General features: G+C 37.2%; 1 protein-coding gene across 3 annotated transcripts in view; it reads right to left on the reverse strand.

Annotated features, from left to right (window-relative positions):
- Positions 1 to 3,853: 3,853 nt before the first annotated feature.
- Positions 3,854 to 17,546, reverse strand: part of carm1l (coactivator-associated arginine methyltransferase 1, like) — a 68,444-nt gene continuing 54,751 nt past the window's right edge. Inside the window, exons 8-13 of one of the 3 annotated variants that reach the window (XM_059969973.1) lie at positions 14,447 to 14,528; positions 13,623 to 13,708; positions 12,486 to 12,575; positions 10,251 to 10,388; positions 7,147 to 7,236; positions 3,854 to 4,492 (exon numbers count right to left, since the gene is read on the reverse strand). In XM_059969973.1, the coding sequence (XP_059825956.1) occupies positions 4,480 to 4,492; positions 7,147 to 7,236; positions 10,251 to 10,388; positions 12,486 to 12,575; positions 13,623 to 13,708; positions 14,447 to 14,528 (499 nt within the window). In that variant the 3' untranslated portion in view covers positions 3,854 to 4,479. The other 2 variants (XM_059969972.1, XM_059969974.1) reach the window with 2 other exon arrangements.

A 17,546-nucleotide genomic window follows, 5' to 3' on the forward strand; every position in this document is an offset into this window, starting at 1 on the left:
AATAAAATGGAGAACAGCAGACCTCTTAGCCCAGATACAAATGATATGAAATGGCCAACCTGATGATGAAGCTAATTGCTTAATAATGAGTAATCAACAACAGCTGTGAATTTACAATTAAGCAATGAGATCTAGTAATTAGAGATAAACAAATCACACCAGAAGGACATAACAAGACCACTTAGCCCATCATCAAAGTGGGGAAAATTCTGGAATCTATTATTAAGTAAGTAGTAACTGGGCAGAAAATAATGTTATGATTGGGTCGAGTCAATATGAAGTCATGAAAGAGGGGAAAAAGGTATCACAAGAGATTTTTGAGATTGTAAATAAAAGAATCGGGGAAAAGCATTTCATGTGGTACTTTTAGAATTTAAGGCCTTCTCTAAGATGCAAAATAAGGTAATTAAAAATGTTGGAGCACATGAGGTGAGGGTTGAAATACTGGATTGAAGGTTGGGTTAACAAAGAGAATAAATGGGTTATGTTTGAATGTCGTGGATAATAGAATGCCACAAACATATTCCAAGGGCCCCAATTATTCACAATCTCTATCAATGATTTAGATGAAACAAAGTACAATGCTAGGTAGCACTGGAAGTTGTGAGGATGATGCCAAGAGATCTCAGGAGGGCATAGATATGCTATGAAAGGGCAAAGAAATGTAGATGAAATAAGCAACAATGTGAGAGCGATTACTTTGACAAAAAAAGTAGAAAACCGGAGTATTGTTTGAATTGCAAAAAGTTGAAAGGTGTTGGTGTTCAGAGGATTTGCGCATCACTGTACACTATTATTTAAACTTAATCTGCATGCAGTAAGCAGGAAGGGAAAGAATATCTTCTTTCTTGGAAGAAGATTTGGGTACAAGGGTAAAAATGTCAACGTAATTTAAAAAAAATCATTTGGGTCTGCATCTGTAATACTATGTACAGATCCAGTCTCCCTAACAATGAAAGCATGTACTTGCTATTGTAGGACTGCGAATGTGGAGAGATTATGCAGGGCAGACCTAAACCTTACAGCATTATTCAGGGTCATGAAAGGGAAATGCAAAGATGATGTTTATGGCCTGTGTTTCCGAAATCAGGGATTACAGTTTCAGGATACAGTGTTATTGAAGACTGAGATGAGAAGAAACTTCTTCACCAGAGTTTTCCGAATCTTTGAGGTTCTCTTTCAAAGATGCTTGTGAGGCTTAGTCATTAAGCACTTTCAAGATGGATCGATGGATTTCTGGAAGTTAAAGAAATCATGGAATATGGGGTTTGTGTAAAATAAAGCGATGCAGAGGTAAAAGATGTCTTGGGTGCCAATTAGCAGTTAGCTCCACACTATTGCATCTTGCAGTGTTCCGGAATTTGGAGTTCAATTCTGGCGCTGTTCTGTAAGGACTCTCGGGTACGTCCTCCCTGTGGAATGTGTGGGTGTTCTGCGGGTTCTCCAGTTTCTTCCCATAGTCCAAAGGTGTACTAGGTTGGTTAATTCGACCTTGTAAATTGTCCTGTGATTAGATTTGGGTTAATTGAGCTTGTGGGGTTGCTTGAATGGCCAGAAGGGCCTACTCCACACTCTAGCACTAAATAAATGAAATCAACCATGATATAATCGAATGGTAAAGTAGATATAAGGGGCTGAAGGCCAACTCTTTTTCTGTTTATGTTCTTTTATTTTAAAATTCCCATCTCCAGATGATACCAACTGCAGTTCTTCGAAATCATGTTTGCTTTAAAATAGAAATCATTGTCCCTACCACACCGTTAGCCACACAAAAGTAATTAGAGATATAAATTGTGATGTGCCTGAAAATCAATCTGTCGATAATGGGCCAGTGATAGAGGCAACTAAATTACAATGCATGACAAAAAATTATCACAGCAGATATTGAGAAATTTAAGATCATAGAATGATGTGATAAATTCATTCACAAAACTCTGAAGGGTATGCATACCTGGATATCACACTGAGTTAAATCTAGTTTTGTAACAAATCACAAAAGAAATTCAACTTAAAACATTATCCACTTTTAGGGAATCATTATTATTCCCGTTGCTGATATAAGGTTGGCCTTTCATAATTCTCTCTGCTTGTTCTCCAGCCTGTGCTAACCAGCTCTATGTAAAGGAATCTATGGAGTACTCAAGCATTCATTACCTTGGAGATCGGTTGCAATGAAGTACAAGTATTTTTCCTGGTTTATTAAGTGTGGCAATATGATTATGGATTTTTAAAAAAATTGTTCCATGCATTTAAAAATATTTACTTTTAGCTAAGTGTGGAGCATGTCAAAGTTTGTTTTCATCCTTCTTGGGGGTGGAGTTTGTACAATATTTCCAAGGATTGTGAGGCATACTCTGTGATGCAGAAACAACGGCAAAAGCGTGGTATGGAGTACAAGACTGCCCTTGACAGTGCTAACGTTCTGAGACAATGGAAGGATACATCGTTAATGTCAAAGATGCAATTGTCAAGTAAATTTGACAGAAAATAAAACAATCTTCACACAGCCCAAGGCCATTCTTCATTTGCATCCTATTAGCTGCTACACCGGTATATTAACATTTTCCAGTTCTGACATAACCTAATACTATCCAATGAGCAGTGACTCCTGCCCACTCACTGAAGGAAGTGCATTGCTGATTAGACTGTCCTTAACACAGATATTCCATCATACAAACTACAAGAATGTGTCCATGTCTATTGCATGAATTCAATTTTCAGCTCTAAAATTCATTTTACTACATCTGAATAAGTGATGTGAGTGGAACACAAAGTTCCAGAGATGCATTTGGTTTTGGAGTGTAGGTGGTTTGCATGAAAAATACTTGTATATTCTGGGAAACTCACATCCTTTCAAAGAAAAAAAACAAGGCAGAAAGCCCTTGGTAAGGGAAGTGTGGCAACGCTTTTGACTCCCTCCTTGGAGATGGGTGGAGTTGTTTAATGCAGTTTCATAACTGGCATTTAGCTTAGATCATTTTGGGAACAGATGTTTTGTGGCTTGGAAAAGGTTTGAATCTGCAGAGTGTTGAGATATTGTTAGGAAATTGAAAAGAAACAAAGACATACCACCCTATTTCTTTCATGTGTGTGATCATACAAACGGCCACCAACAATTTTGGTTTTCTTTTGAAGAGGGAGATCTGGTAACTTTTAAACAACCTCTGAAATAATAATAAATAAAACTATAATTCTATACAGATGCAAGATGATAACAGGGTAGGTTGTCAGGTCAAGAGCCCACTTTACTGTTCAAAAGTCTGACAACAGTGTGTTTGAAGCAGTCCTTGAGCCATGTGGTATGTGCTTTCAGGATTTTATATTTTCTGCCAATGGGAGAGGGGAGAAAAGAGAACGTCCAGGGTGGGTCGGTCTTTGATTGTGCTGGCTGCTTTACTGAGGCAGTAAGAAGTCTAGACAGAGTCGATCGATGGGAATCTGGTTTCTGTGATGTGCTGAACTGTGTTCACAAGTGTCTGAAGATTTTTGTGGTCATGGGCAGAGCAGTTACCATACCAAGATCGGCTGCTTTGCATGGTGCATCAATAAAAGGTGACAAGGCTCAATGGGTCATGCCAAGCTTCTTTAGCTTCCTGAGGAAATAGAGGCATTGGTGAGCTCTCTTGGCCATGACATCAGCAGGTTATGATTAAACCAGCCATACATTGTTCGAACTAAACTTTGTTTGCAAATACTGCCCAGGTGATAGGTGGAAAATGCAATCAACAGTTTCTGAATTAGGGCATCATTCTTTTCGGTTCATTTGTGGAACAGTGGAATGTGGTAAATTGTATTTAATTATATCTAACCCAAACTCAAGATATTGGGTAAAACAATGCTATAGGCCCAAGCATGGACAAATTGCAATTTAATCAGTGAAAATATTTAATAATTGTTGCAGGTCATAGAGCACAAATGCCAAGACGTCACTAAAAATATATTTGATATATAGAATGCTAAAGTTATAAATAAGCCATACTTATCGATTGTTTTCATTTTGGTAAATATTGAAACTGTTTCTTGTAATTTATCTCTTAAAGTTGCAAGTTAACTAAATTGCTATATAACTGTCTTATTTACACAATATCCTTGATTGTATCTGACTTAATAATAATATCTTACATGTACACAGTAATACTTTTCACATACATATATTAAACAGACTACAAATTTATTATTTTATTGCCTTGCAGCTGACAACAGATGTATATCTAGCTGCCCTTTGTTAATTCAAACTCTTGGGCTACATCTGATACTCTGCACAAGTGCTAGCAAGTTAACTCTTGTGTTCACACATGTGCTTTGTTCATTAATACAGATTGATAAAAGTATTCTAGTGAACAGATGCTGCAGTTCGGAAGCATCATCTTAAAAAAGCTGGTTCAAGTTGCAACTTGATTTTGTTCTATTGCAATCACCTGAGTATCTTGTTCAGAAGAAATGCTGGTGTCGGTTTCAACTGAGCTTTTCCATAACTCATCATTCGTAAAAACTAAAAAAAAAAGGAAAATTAAAAAAAAAAAGAACTCAAACATTTACATCTAAGGACTAAGCAGTATTTACCTGGTTTCTACATTTTGCCGCAACGACGATGAGACGGCATAGAGAGAAGATGTAGAGCGGCTGGTAGAATAGCACGAGCACAACTTGCCTCTCAATGTGGACAAGACCAAAGAGATGATTGTGGACATTAGGAATAAGCAGGCTGATCACCTCTCACTGCACATAAATGGCTGCCCTGTGGAGAAACCTAGGAGATCCAAGTTTCTTGGAATGCACATAATGGACAATCTCACCTGGTCTCTTGATACCATCTCTTTAGTCAAGAAAGCTCAACGGTGTCTCCACTTCTTGAGAAGAATGAGGTGAGTGAGGCTCTGCCCCACCTCCCATATTTTAACCAATTTTTACAGGAGCACCATTGATAACATTTGTGGTAGAGTCCTTGAAAGTGAGTCCAAAGGTTGTGGAATCAGTTTAGTGTTGGTGTGAGTGAAGTTATCCCCTCTGGTTCAGGAGCCTGATGGTTGAAGAGTAATAACTGTTCCTGAACTTAGTAGTGTGGGACCTATGACTCCTAAACCCCCTTCCCGATGGCAGCAATGAGAAGAGAGCAGGGCCTAGATGCTGGGGATCCTTGGTGATGGATGCTGCTTTCCTTAAATCCTTGTAGTGCTCACTTTTAATTTTTTTCCCTCACTTATTCTGATGACCAAATTTGTTATCTATAATTTTTTTAAGTTAAAATTAGTGACAGTCATCACAAAATACAAGGGATCTAACATATACTGCAGAACCCCTACACTTAAGACAGGCACTGAAATTTCCAAGGAATACTTTTCACATTTGCTTAAATAGTTCTTTGTACTCTGCCATCTTTTCAGTCTTCCCCTTCAATATTAATATTCAGTACTGATTCCCTATTTTGCAGACAGACACAAAATCAAACAGATCCAGAGTCATATTTTTCACCTCTATATTTAAGATTTGTTTTAGTCTTTAATACCCTTAATTTTTCTCTTTATGTATTTATAATAATTTCAGGTCATGTAACATGAATGCATTGAGATACAGCACCGACTCCTGTTTATTTTTAAAGCAACACACAAACTATTCACATATTGAGATTTTAGTTTTTTGCTCCAAACTGATTATGGCATTTTTATGTTGATAAAAATCAAGGATATTACATGACTCTTCAGATATAACTTGAGTGTAAATGGACAAAAAAGATCAGAAAGATTTTGGTTACTGCTCCTTTTTAAAGCAGCCTTTTGAATTCTCATCAAGAAATCTAATCCAGTACAGGGTTTCAATGCCTTTCTGACTTACTTACGTTTTGGTGTTGAATCAATTTTTGAATTATTTGGTTTTGAATTTGAACTCAAGGAAATGTTTGTTTTTGTGTCAAATATGTCTGGATTATTTCAATTTGCGAGGTCTGTATCACATTCAATTCAGATGCCTCTACATATTAACTCAGACTTAGCTCTTCTCAGGCAAAGACCATATACACGAACTCTTTTATCACTAATCAAAGCCGATCCTTTCTGAGTTCCTACCTTATACACAAGCACAACTTGTTAGTCAAGCTAAGGAAAAGAATGTGCTCATTTCATTTGAAATTGCATTCTTTCTGACTGATGTTTGACATGTTTGCTTTGCTTCTGTTCAGCTCAAGAAATCTTATTTGTTTGACAAAGTCTCAAGTGTGTTCTCACTCTTGTTCATCACCTGCAGTAGCTTATGGTGTTAATCTATGCTTAAGCAAAAAAAAACTTTTAAGCGATATTTCCCGTTGAATTTCCCATGATGCATCAGGCTCTCCCTGATCACTCTTATTTGATTGGTTAGGAGGGTCAGCATGTTGGGCTTTCCTCATCTGGCCAGATGAAGAAAATGGGTGGGAAGTATAGATGATGAGGTAAATCTAATTCAATTCAGCAAAATATTTAAAGCTCTTTGCTCCTCAGTTTCTATATTTGAACATTAAAGAAACATTCCAATTTGACTTTGACTTTTATTTTAAGTGGATAACTTCATGCGTCTCACAATTAAATGCCATCTGTTACAGCTTTTTTCTACCAATTCCATATTCCTTCAATGGATTCAATACATTTCCTTTAATCCTTCAATATATTTTAGTCTAATTTTATACATTAATATCTTCAACAACAAAAAAAAAACTGCAGATGCTGGAAATCTAAAAAAACAAAGTGCTGGAAATATTCAGGTCAGGCTATTTCTGTGGGAAAAGAAACAGAGTTAATTCAGATTGAAGACCCTTCAACGGTTCTAAATGTCGTCAACTCCTTTACAGACTCCTGAGGAAAAGTGCAACAGAACCAAATAATATCACTCATTATTCTTTCCCAGTTGTATAAGGATGTTATTCTTGTATGTTTGAATTTACACTGGACTAATTATCTTAGAATCTGAAGACCTTTAATCATTGATTCATTAGAATTCAAAAGTCTTGTATTAAGAACCAATTTTTCTTCCCACATCATCGTTGTGTGCATCTAATAAGTTCAAGAAGTGAACTGTGTTTTATAGTGCAGTAAAACTACACTCCAATGTTCATCGAATGAAAACTGTAACTTTGGATTATAGCAATTTATAAAGGAACGGAAAATAATGGCTTACCTGAAGAAAGGATTCTTTAAGTCTAGCAGGTTCCCAGATTTGAACCCTGTTTGTTCTACCATTGCCATAATGTGAATATCATAACTTTGTCTGTAAATTGAAGGCAGAAGAAATCCCAAGTAAAACAAACGTATTTACTTTTTGATCAAAAGTCAGAGAATAGGGGTTTGTTACAGCTGGGACAATGATGGAAATATAGAACTGATACCAATAAGTTTTCATGAATATTAATTTACTGTCAATTATCATCTCCTTTGAATACCTTCTCATGGCTATAATGCACATTGAATCATTATGCCCATGTCTACATTATAAGACATCGCAATAAAGAACTGAAGTAATTCATGCCAAATATTCATTCCTGTCATGCTGGATGATACATTCATTGCAAAGGAATTTTCATTATTACAGAAAGGTCTGCATTTTTGTCACCCATTGATTAGTGGCCAAGAAGTCCTCTCCATGAGCTCTCATGGTTGTCAGGTAATGCACAATAAGCCCTTTCATGTAGTTTCCCAGGACTGACCTAAATACTCTCTGGATCCATCACTTGATTGAAAGAGGGCAATAACAACATTCTTGAAGGTAACATAATTGCTAAAGCCCTATCTAAATTGTAATTTTGCGCAAATCAATGATTAGGCCTTCAATTGAACATTTTGGTTTGAGTTGTCAGAGTTGCAATCAGAAACTGGAGACTGGAATTGGGAACTGGAGTGCAGTCAGGAAGTATTGCCAGAAGCCAGTGGTGGATCATGTCTGGGACTGAGAAACAGACTGAAACATGGATGGAAATGTGAGCAGTTGTACCTAGAGAAAGTACCTCAAATGGAATGGCTATCCAATATTAAAAGAACCGACATCAGACAACATCCACCCTGGTGTTGCAAACATCATAAGAACGTAAGAACATAAGAAATAGGAGTAGGATTCGGCTGTCTGGCCTGTCAAGCCTGCTCCATCATTCAATGAGATCATTACTGACCTAGCCATGGACTCATCTCCACCTACCTGCTTTTCCCCCATAACCCTTAATTCCCCTACTATGCAAAAATCTATGCAACCTTGTCTTAAATATATTTACTGAGATAGCCTCCATTACTTCACTGGGCAGAGAATTCCACAGATTCACCACTCTCTGGGAAAAGCATCATTTCCATCTTAAATCATCACCCCTGAATCTTGAGGCTATACCCCCCAGTTCTAGCCTCACCTACCAATGGAAACAAGTTTCTTGCCTCTATCTTATCTATCCCACTCATGATTTTATGTTTCCATAAGATCTCCTCTCATTCTTTTGAATTCCAGCGAGTACAGGCAACACAACCTCTCCTCATCTCTGGAATCAACCTGGTGAACCTCCCCTGTACCACCTCCAAAGCCAGTATATCTCTCCTCAAGTACTGAGACCAGACTGCAGTCACGACGGAAAGGTATATCTGTTCTTTTAATAAGAACCTTTAAAAGTACTTAAATTTTAAGGAAAAACGTATCAACTACTGACAATAAAAGCGTAATTTATGAGAACTACGGAGAAATAGTTTCCTTCTCCTATCTCAGGTGATATCGTTAAGCATCTTTAAGCAAAATAATACACGAACACTGAACAAAGTAAGCATGCAATTAAAATGTATCTTTTTTTGGTAAAGCAGGATACAGAAGATGATTATATTCATGATTCACAGGAGCTTGAAGACACACACTCAACATCTCAGAACAGCTCCATTCTTTCCACCATCAGATTTCAGAACTGACAATGAACTCTGGAACACCACCTCATTGTTTTTACTCCCTTTTTGCACTACTTACTTAATTTATATATTTCTTATCATAATTTATAGTATACTTTATGTATTGAACTGTACTGCTGCAAAACAAATAATTTCACATGTCAGAGATAATAATTCTGGTTCTGATGTCAAGAGATGGTGCTGTAATAGAACTGGGTAGATAAACTCTTCTGAGAATATTTGGGATTTTTTTTGAGAACCATAATGAAAATGAAAAAATTAACCTACAGTCCTAATTTGCATATTAATCAACTCATGTCAGATGGGAAAAGTACTTGCTCATTTACAGGACCACTTGTAAATCACATCAGGCAAGCTTAGGCATCAAGATACACAACTCGTTAATGCAAATATCTCATCAGCCAATCATGTAGATGATTCCTGTAGAAGTTCTACTTCCTGTAGAAGTTCTACTTCCTGTAGAAGTAGTAGAGGCCAGTTCAGTTGTGTCATTTAAGGTAAAATTGGATAGGTATCTGGACAGGAAAGGAGTGGAGGGTTATGGGCTGAGTGCGGGTAGGTGGGACTAGGTGAGATTAAGAGTTCGGCACAGACTAGGAGGGCCGAGATGGCCTGTTTCCGTGCTGTGATTGTTATATGGTTATATGTGGTAGGAACTCAATGTATACAGTATAAGCATACAGACGTGGCCAAGAGGTTCAAACCAAACATTAGAATGAGGAAAAATTATGACCTAAGTGTCATTGACTGTGGAATGATTATTGGTGCCAGACAAGGTGGTCAGAGAACCACAGAAACATGTTGATCTCCTGGCATTTTCAAGCATAACAGTCTGTAGAGTTTATAGAGAATGGTATGAAAGAAAAAAAACATTGTGAGTGGCAGTTCTGTGGTGGAAAATACCTCATTAATGAGAGAGGTCAGGGAGAGTGGTCAGACTGGTTTAAACTGACAAAAATTTGAAAGTAACTCAAATAACCATGTGTTACAATAATGGTGTGCAGAAGAATGCACAACACATTAAACCTTGAAGTGGATGGGCTACAAAGAGCAGAAGACCACAATGGACAGAAATACATTTAGTAGCCACATTATGAGGTACTTTCTGTACCTAATAAAATGGCCACTGAGGGCAAATTCCACTTCCTTGGCCCTGAGGCAAACCCTCCTCCTGTCTACACTCTCCACACCCTTCATTTCCTACATTTAAAATGATTATAACACATCTTCACCTCTTTTCTAGCTCAGATGAACACTTTTTCATTAGTTACTTCTTCATCTTAAATTATGTTCTTACCAAATAGGAACGAGACACAACAGAGTTATTACAATTTGGAGCAGTTCAATTCTCACCGTTTATTTGCCACAAGTAAGACTTTCCCTGAGAACGTCTCGCCTTCTTTGGCAAACAGTGGGGTCTGTAGGAGACAGCGCACCTGGTACCAATGTGTCAAAGGTTCAGCAGGAGAAGTTGATAGCCAGACTGTTTTTCTGGAAAAAATATCAATTAGAAGTTTTTTGAAAATATGTCTTGAACATATATTTCCTGTTTGGTATCCTGATTGCAGAGAACACCAACAAATGAAATTTGGGAAAAGAGATAAAGGGCTTTAAAGAGCTTCATTTGAGGAGTTTGCGCATACAGTGCATCAGTAATTTAGTATGATAACTTTGTGTGTTATAATTTCCACATAAAGAATGAGAAAAAGGAGAATAAAAGAGGTAAGTGATAGGCCAAAGGTACAAGTGGGAGTTGACATAACATGGAAAGCGATAGAGAGCACAGAGGAAAGTGTAGGAAGAGGAAGTAAGTCCCTCCTTAGATTCTAATTTATTCAGGTCTTTCTGTTCTTTGGAATGTAACTTCCATTCACTGGTTTTAAAGAAGACAGGAGAAAAAAGTAGAACAAAATATGCAAATGTCAGATGGAGAGAAATAAATGCATAAAAATGCCTTTTTGACCTTAGACATGCCATATGATTTCACTGTCAAGTGCATCTGAAATGTAGCCACTGCCCAATTACAGGTTATTAAAGAAGAGCACGGCTAATGTTCCTCAGCTCCAGTTGAATTGTAAGGAAATATTTTACTCAATTCATGCTTTGCATTAATGAATATAAATAAGGGCAAAACTTCACCACATCAGATTCTGCAAGTCCTTCAATATATTGTAACTTCTCATCTTTCCTGTACCTACGTATCTGAAACTCCAATCAGGTTTTTATACATGGCATAGTATTAAAATACCCATAAACAAGGTCATAAGTAACCATTGACTTTATCCTTCTTTGCATCTGCAATATTTGATGAATTATTCTGTTTTGTCTTCTTCCAAATGTTTCCTTGTTATCCAAATTAATGGAATTTCCTTTGCATGTATCCACAATTAGCCAGCAAATCATGCCAATGGCATCTATGGAAATGGTTTCTCTTCACTATTACCAATCATAATCATAAGGATACTGGAACTACAAGCCAAATCCACAATGTATCAGCATGAAGTCCAAATAAACAATGAAAAAGACTACTCGACCAATTCTTTCCAAATACCACTATGCTTTTAGGTAGCTTGTATTCAAAGTTCAAAGTATACTTATTATCATAGAATGTATACATTATTCAACTTTGGGTTCATCTTCTTGAAGTCAGTCACAAAACAAAAAAGCACAGAAAAACTCATTTTAAAAAATTGTCAAAACCCAATGAGCAGAGAGAGAAAAAACATTATGCAAACAATAAAAGCAAACAAATAGCATTCAGACCTAAAGTCCATCCTTACCAATTGAGCAGAAGAAAGATGGAAAGAGACTGACAGAAAGAATCGAGGTTCCCAGCTACAATCTCTGCACAGTCAGCAACAATTCAATGCCCCTCATTGGCATTTTTTTCAGATTGATCTTGATTGCTCACAATTTCAGCATCCAGTATGATACTGAACTGACCCTACATACACTGATTGACTCCAGCTGTCTTCTTGCGTGGTCCTCACTTATGACTTGTTCTTTTCAAGCATAACTATTCCAATGGCCTTCTGGATTTCTTCTAGTAATCTGCAAGAAACTTCACCTTGTACAAAAATGCACACCCCACATCCTATACAATATCAAGTCCTGCTTATGCATTACTTCAACTGCAGAGATGTTGAATTCTCAGTTTGGTGTTCAGACCCCTTGGTCATCTACTGCATCTTAATCTCTAATCTCTTCCACCCCTCCAACTTCTCCCAAAGGAAACAAGTTACTCTGACTCCGACCTTTTTGCTCTCTCTTGCACCTGCAAATATATCTCTGTGACTACCCCTCCACTCACTTCTTCTACTATTAATAGTTGTGTGATTGTTCACCAACTTACAGGAAATTGCTTCTCTAACTCCTTTTGCCAGCTTTCCTATTACTAATATCTATAAAGCCTGAAAAAATTGGTCAGGCCCTCTAATATTTTCTGCAAAGCAGCCTGTTATGTTTTTTCTGAAGATGTGAAATAAATACTACTGTTATTAAAAAGAACTTTCAAGGTCCTTTCACAAATGATGCATTGAGAATAAATGTAAGCTCCTTGGGATATAGGGAAAAGTGAAATATACTTACTGTGAACCTACAAATGCCACATCAAACCAAAAGGCCAAGCCATGGACCTGCCCAGACTGCAAAATTCGGAAGGCAAAGGGAATCTCCATTCTACATGGGCAAATTTAAAAATTGTTAAGAGTGTTAGGACAGAATCTTGTTTATTATGAATCTAATGACCTCAAGAAACACAGGTGAAATTTCTGCATTTTCATATCTTGCACAGCATCAAAGAGTAAACTGATAATGGCTATTGAAAAAGGATCAGCTTCCAGCTGGGTACAGGTATCGATTTGAACTGACATTTCAATGATAAACTCTGTTTGCAATCGAATTCCAGTTCTTACTTAGAGCGAGACGGGACAAGGTGGGACAGCGGAAACCTGACTGGATGAGGACTAACCAATCAAGAGGGACGGACGATGGGGGTATAAATACCACTGGATTAGACTTGCCTAGGCATCATTGCTGATGAAGATAGCAGAGTTTGTAATCGAAACATTGGTTAAAATCAATACTTGTACCCGGCTGGAAGCCCAAGAGGAGTTTACTCATGATTATGGCTAGTTTTTCCATTTCACCTTAAGAGTCTTTGGGCTCTAGGAGGAAATATCTAAATTTCAATTGTATGATATAAAGTGAATTTCTGGCTACTCAGGTAATGGCTTTTAAGTCTTTTGCAACTTAGTTACAATTTCAGCAAGACCTGTCTGGCCAGAATGACTATCCACTGGAGAATATAACCATATTTAACAGGAGTTCAGTTTAAGACTGTTCAATTTCTCTTTGAAATTGCACAGGCTTGTACTTAATCCCTGGTTAGCACTGACTTGCAGAATAGAAAGGCTTATGAATGTCTTTAAACTGATAATCTCCCTCATACATAGGTTTGGGTCATCAAGATTAGCAAGGTAAAATGAACATCACGTTGCATCTAATATTAAATTTTGTCAACAGATGCAAATTATGGATAGCACCATCAATGAGATCAACTGTGAGAAAGGCAACAAAATAATTTCTATCATCTAAACCCAGTAACTCACTCTCATGCATATAATACTCTTGTGCTCAATGTATCTCCAACTTCCCCTATGATTAAGGCAAATTTCAACAAATACTGGAGAGCAAGTTAGAACTCCAACTATATTATCGACTCACCTATGCAAATCATTTTCTTTAGCTTCCAGAAAGTTCACAGTGTATTTGACAGATCGTGCCATCAAAATGACTACATCAAAGGTATCCTAAGATAGGAAAAATTAATAGACGTTCAGCTGGTGGCCCGACATGTTATTCAGATTTTCTTCAGCAATTGAGAAAGCGCAATTTACTTCTGAAATCCATACAGTACTAAGTTATTAGCAATTTGTAGTGTTACCAATCTAACTTCTGATTCAAAGATGATGTTAGTGAATATAACTTATTAGGAAAGAAAGGCTAGCAATGTGGGAAACACATGCTTAAGAGAACAGTCATGTGCACTGGCAGAAGGCTGTGAACTGTGTCCATATGCAGTTGAGCATTCAAGTAAAAACAAACTATGCCCTTTCACAAACATGGACTCCCTCCTCCCACAATATGGCAATTCTTTAGCAAATTAGTGCCATCACCATAACAACTTTATTGCTCATTCATTTGCTCCTCTTTTATTATATGCAGGCTGACTTCAAAAATTGTTTTGAACTGGTGCAAACTACTCACAAAATTCAGGCTTCTGTTGGCAGGCTAAAGCATACTACTGCATGGCTGGCTCTGACTGCATGTCAAAAATCATTAAAATTAACTCAAATTTCAGGTCAAACTGATGACAGGATCTACGGCTAATAACTTTAATCCACCCATACATTCTGGTTTTGTCAATGATTAATCCTTTGTTTCCCAATGAACAAGTTTAATTCATGCTTTAGCCAAAAACTGTTCAAAATTTCTTCTTACTTTATTTAAAAGAAATGCCTTACTACTGTACAAATGGCTACACTTACTACGATTGGCTGCCTGAAGTACTCGTCCATTGCTGCACTGGAAAGCCCAGTCAGATTAATTCCATGGAAACACTGCTGGTACCTGGAATGAAGGCAGATCAATAGATTAAAGAAAACACTTAGGTAACTGTAATTCAACCTGTAAATACAAGCATTTTCTCAGGAATTTAAAAATGTCCAACATACTTTGCTAAGTTGTTATAATAAAGGCATGCCCTGCAAGATATTTTCATGACTGAGTTGAACCAGGTTTTGAGCTCAAATCTCACAAAGAAGCTCAGCATTCAGCATCTCAATTTGGCAGTGAAGCAATAAGAACTGCAAAGCTGCAAATAATTTCCATGATAAGACATCCATTCAACCATTTATCCTTGTTTTCTCAAAGTACTTTCCCATTTTCATATGATCTTTGCTTTAAGAGCCGGTACAGTCTTGAGCTGGATCATGTCCAGCAAACAATTCTGTGTGAAGAAATAAGCCGTATGGTTTGTCATTCATCCCTCAACAGCCATTAACTCAAGTGAGGCTGCTTTGGAATTTCTGATTGAATGGTCACTATTTCAATAAACCTTTGAGATACCGCTTTTCAAAGTTGAAAAGCCCTACAGATCCTTCTTTTTAAGAAGAATACCAAAAACAACCCCAAAGCTCCTGGTGCAGCACCAATACTGTCCCCATTTGGATACAGTTCTCTTTGTGATGATCATATTTTCACTCCCTTAGCTAGCTACAAGCCCACATCCAAAGTTTTATACTCAATTCTCATTTGAAGTGCTTGAACTCACTTGGCCCAATAATAATAGGTTACCTCGCATTGTATTTTACTTGGTTCCCATGTCCTCTCCTAGTTCTCTCTCAGCACACCTAATCTCCTTATATACAATTTTCTGTCAGTTGTGTAGACAAACAAACTCTCATTTAGGTATTGTCTAATACCATTTCACCAATTGCTTCCAGCTTCACACAGAATCTTTCAATGCAATTGCAACCTGCACAGCACAAACATATCTGCGAACAGTCAGCACATAATATAAAATATTAAAGATATCGGAGTTATTTCCTCCAAAGTATTTTCATTACTTGACTTCAGACAAAATACTAAAGCGGTTTTAAGTCATTCATAACTTCTCCATGAATCGCTTTTACAACGTCCACCTCCTGTATGATTAGTGTGTATCCTATTACATTTTAACAGGAGATGGTGGAATGGGTTGCATCATTTATATACCTATTGATTCGCAACTTAGCCTTTGCTAAAGACCGCTAGAGGAGATTTTGACTCAGCAAGGCAGAGTAAGTTTGGTGAAAGTCAGCCAGCAGCCTAGTTAATATCTTCCCCCAGTTTTTTTTATTTCCATCATTTCTTTTACACTATTACTCTATGCATTTTGGACTTTGGAGATAGAAAGAATATTAGAACCTTTAGTGTTCTATAAAAGAGCAAGAGTAATAGCTGGCCTCTCATAAGCAGGATAAACTTCATTAGGGCAAAAATTGCTGGCAATGATTAGGCAATAGTGAAAATTCCGTTCTAAACAGATAATCTAAATGATAAGTTTATTCTATTAGCATTTCTTAATCATTTCTGTTGCCAATGATACCAATAACGTTAATTCATTTTATTCCCAGGAATAACTTTGGAGAATGGCATCAGTGTTGAGCATTAAGTATGAACAATATTAATGATAATAAGATGAAAACTTATTTGGACTCCTGACAGTGCGAGAGATTTTTGCTCCAGTGGAAACAAGTGGAGCCTACAAAGCTCTGATCAGAGAGAAACTGAATTCCTGTACTGGATCACTTACCCTGCTTCACTGTCATACAGCTCTAGCAGTGTCGGCAACTTAGCAAAAGGAACAGTTTTTTTAGACAATGTATTATTTTATAGTCACATATCAGGCTTAGTGTTAGATGTTAGCATGTTAATAACAGATAAAATAAACTGTAACCTACATACCATGGGATTTAAATCACCTCTCACTTACAATGAACAAAAGTCTGGATTTTCAACCCATTCCTTAAAGTAATGAAAATGTTCCTTTCATTAGACAAAAATACCACCACCATTCACACTTCTTTTCTCTGTTTATCCACCAATTCTCACAAGCTGAGAACTAACTTGATATTCCCTTTCCACAATGGTCCATAGAATAGGATTTGAAAAAAAAATACTTATTCCTGTCCCCCATGTTGATGAATGCATCCCCTAGCACTGTCCTCAATAGATTTGTAACAGACAATGTGCCTTTTCCCATCTCTCTCCCACATGCAACCAAAGTACAAAGTACCTCCTCACTCTAGTATTCTCCCTCCAAGAAAGCAAATTTCCTCTCCCCATGCCTTTAATAAAATAAATGGAACTTAGCCTTTATACCACAGCTCCTATTAGCAATAATTAGAAATATATTTTTGCCCAGCAACACTCCATTCTTTCCCACCTTACGATGTTCTATCTTCACCCCTTTTCCTCAGATTTTCTCCCCACCCCCACTTGTAAAATGAAATAAAACATGGCCCAAAGGCATACACCTAAAAAATGCTGGAAATCCAAAATAAAACCAGAAAATGCTAGAAGCACAGAACAACTTGGGTGCATCAGTTGAATATCTGGTACATAAGCTTTGTTTCACTCTCCCGACCTACTGAATATTTCCACATTGTCTATTCTTATACCATCTTCTACATTTGCTTGCTATCCACCCTCTCCTTCTGAACTCTTACTCCTCTTCCTTCCCTCCATGTCCACCCTCTATCCTTCCTTTTGCTTCACCTGAATCCTGCTGTTTCACTGCTCTCTAATCCTTACAACTCGAATATTCATTATGGTCCTCACTCCATGTTGGTAGTGCCACGGGACTATTAGTTCAGTGCGCTAAATATCTTGGTTCAATATGCGTCAGTTGTCAAATGTTTCTGGTTTAAGTGGTCAGAGCTTCCTGGATGTGCAAGGAGGGCAGTTTCATGCAAAAAATGAAAGCAAATCACATGGGAAACTATAGTCAATATTGTACTATAGAGCAACTTCTAAATTATTCAGATTATTATCTGTTTTAAAAATATTTTTGTAAATACCAGATTCCAAAATAAAGCAAACTAT

The sequence above is a fragment of the Hypanus sabinus genome, chromosome 5, assembly GCF_030144855.1.
Source record: "Hypanus sabinus isolate sHypSab1 chromosome 5, sHypSab1.hap1, whole genome shotgun sequence".
Classification (NCBI taxonomy): domain Eukaryota; kingdom Metazoa; phylum Chordata; class Chondrichthyes; order Myliobatiformes; family Dasyatidae; genus Hypanus; species Hypanus sabinus.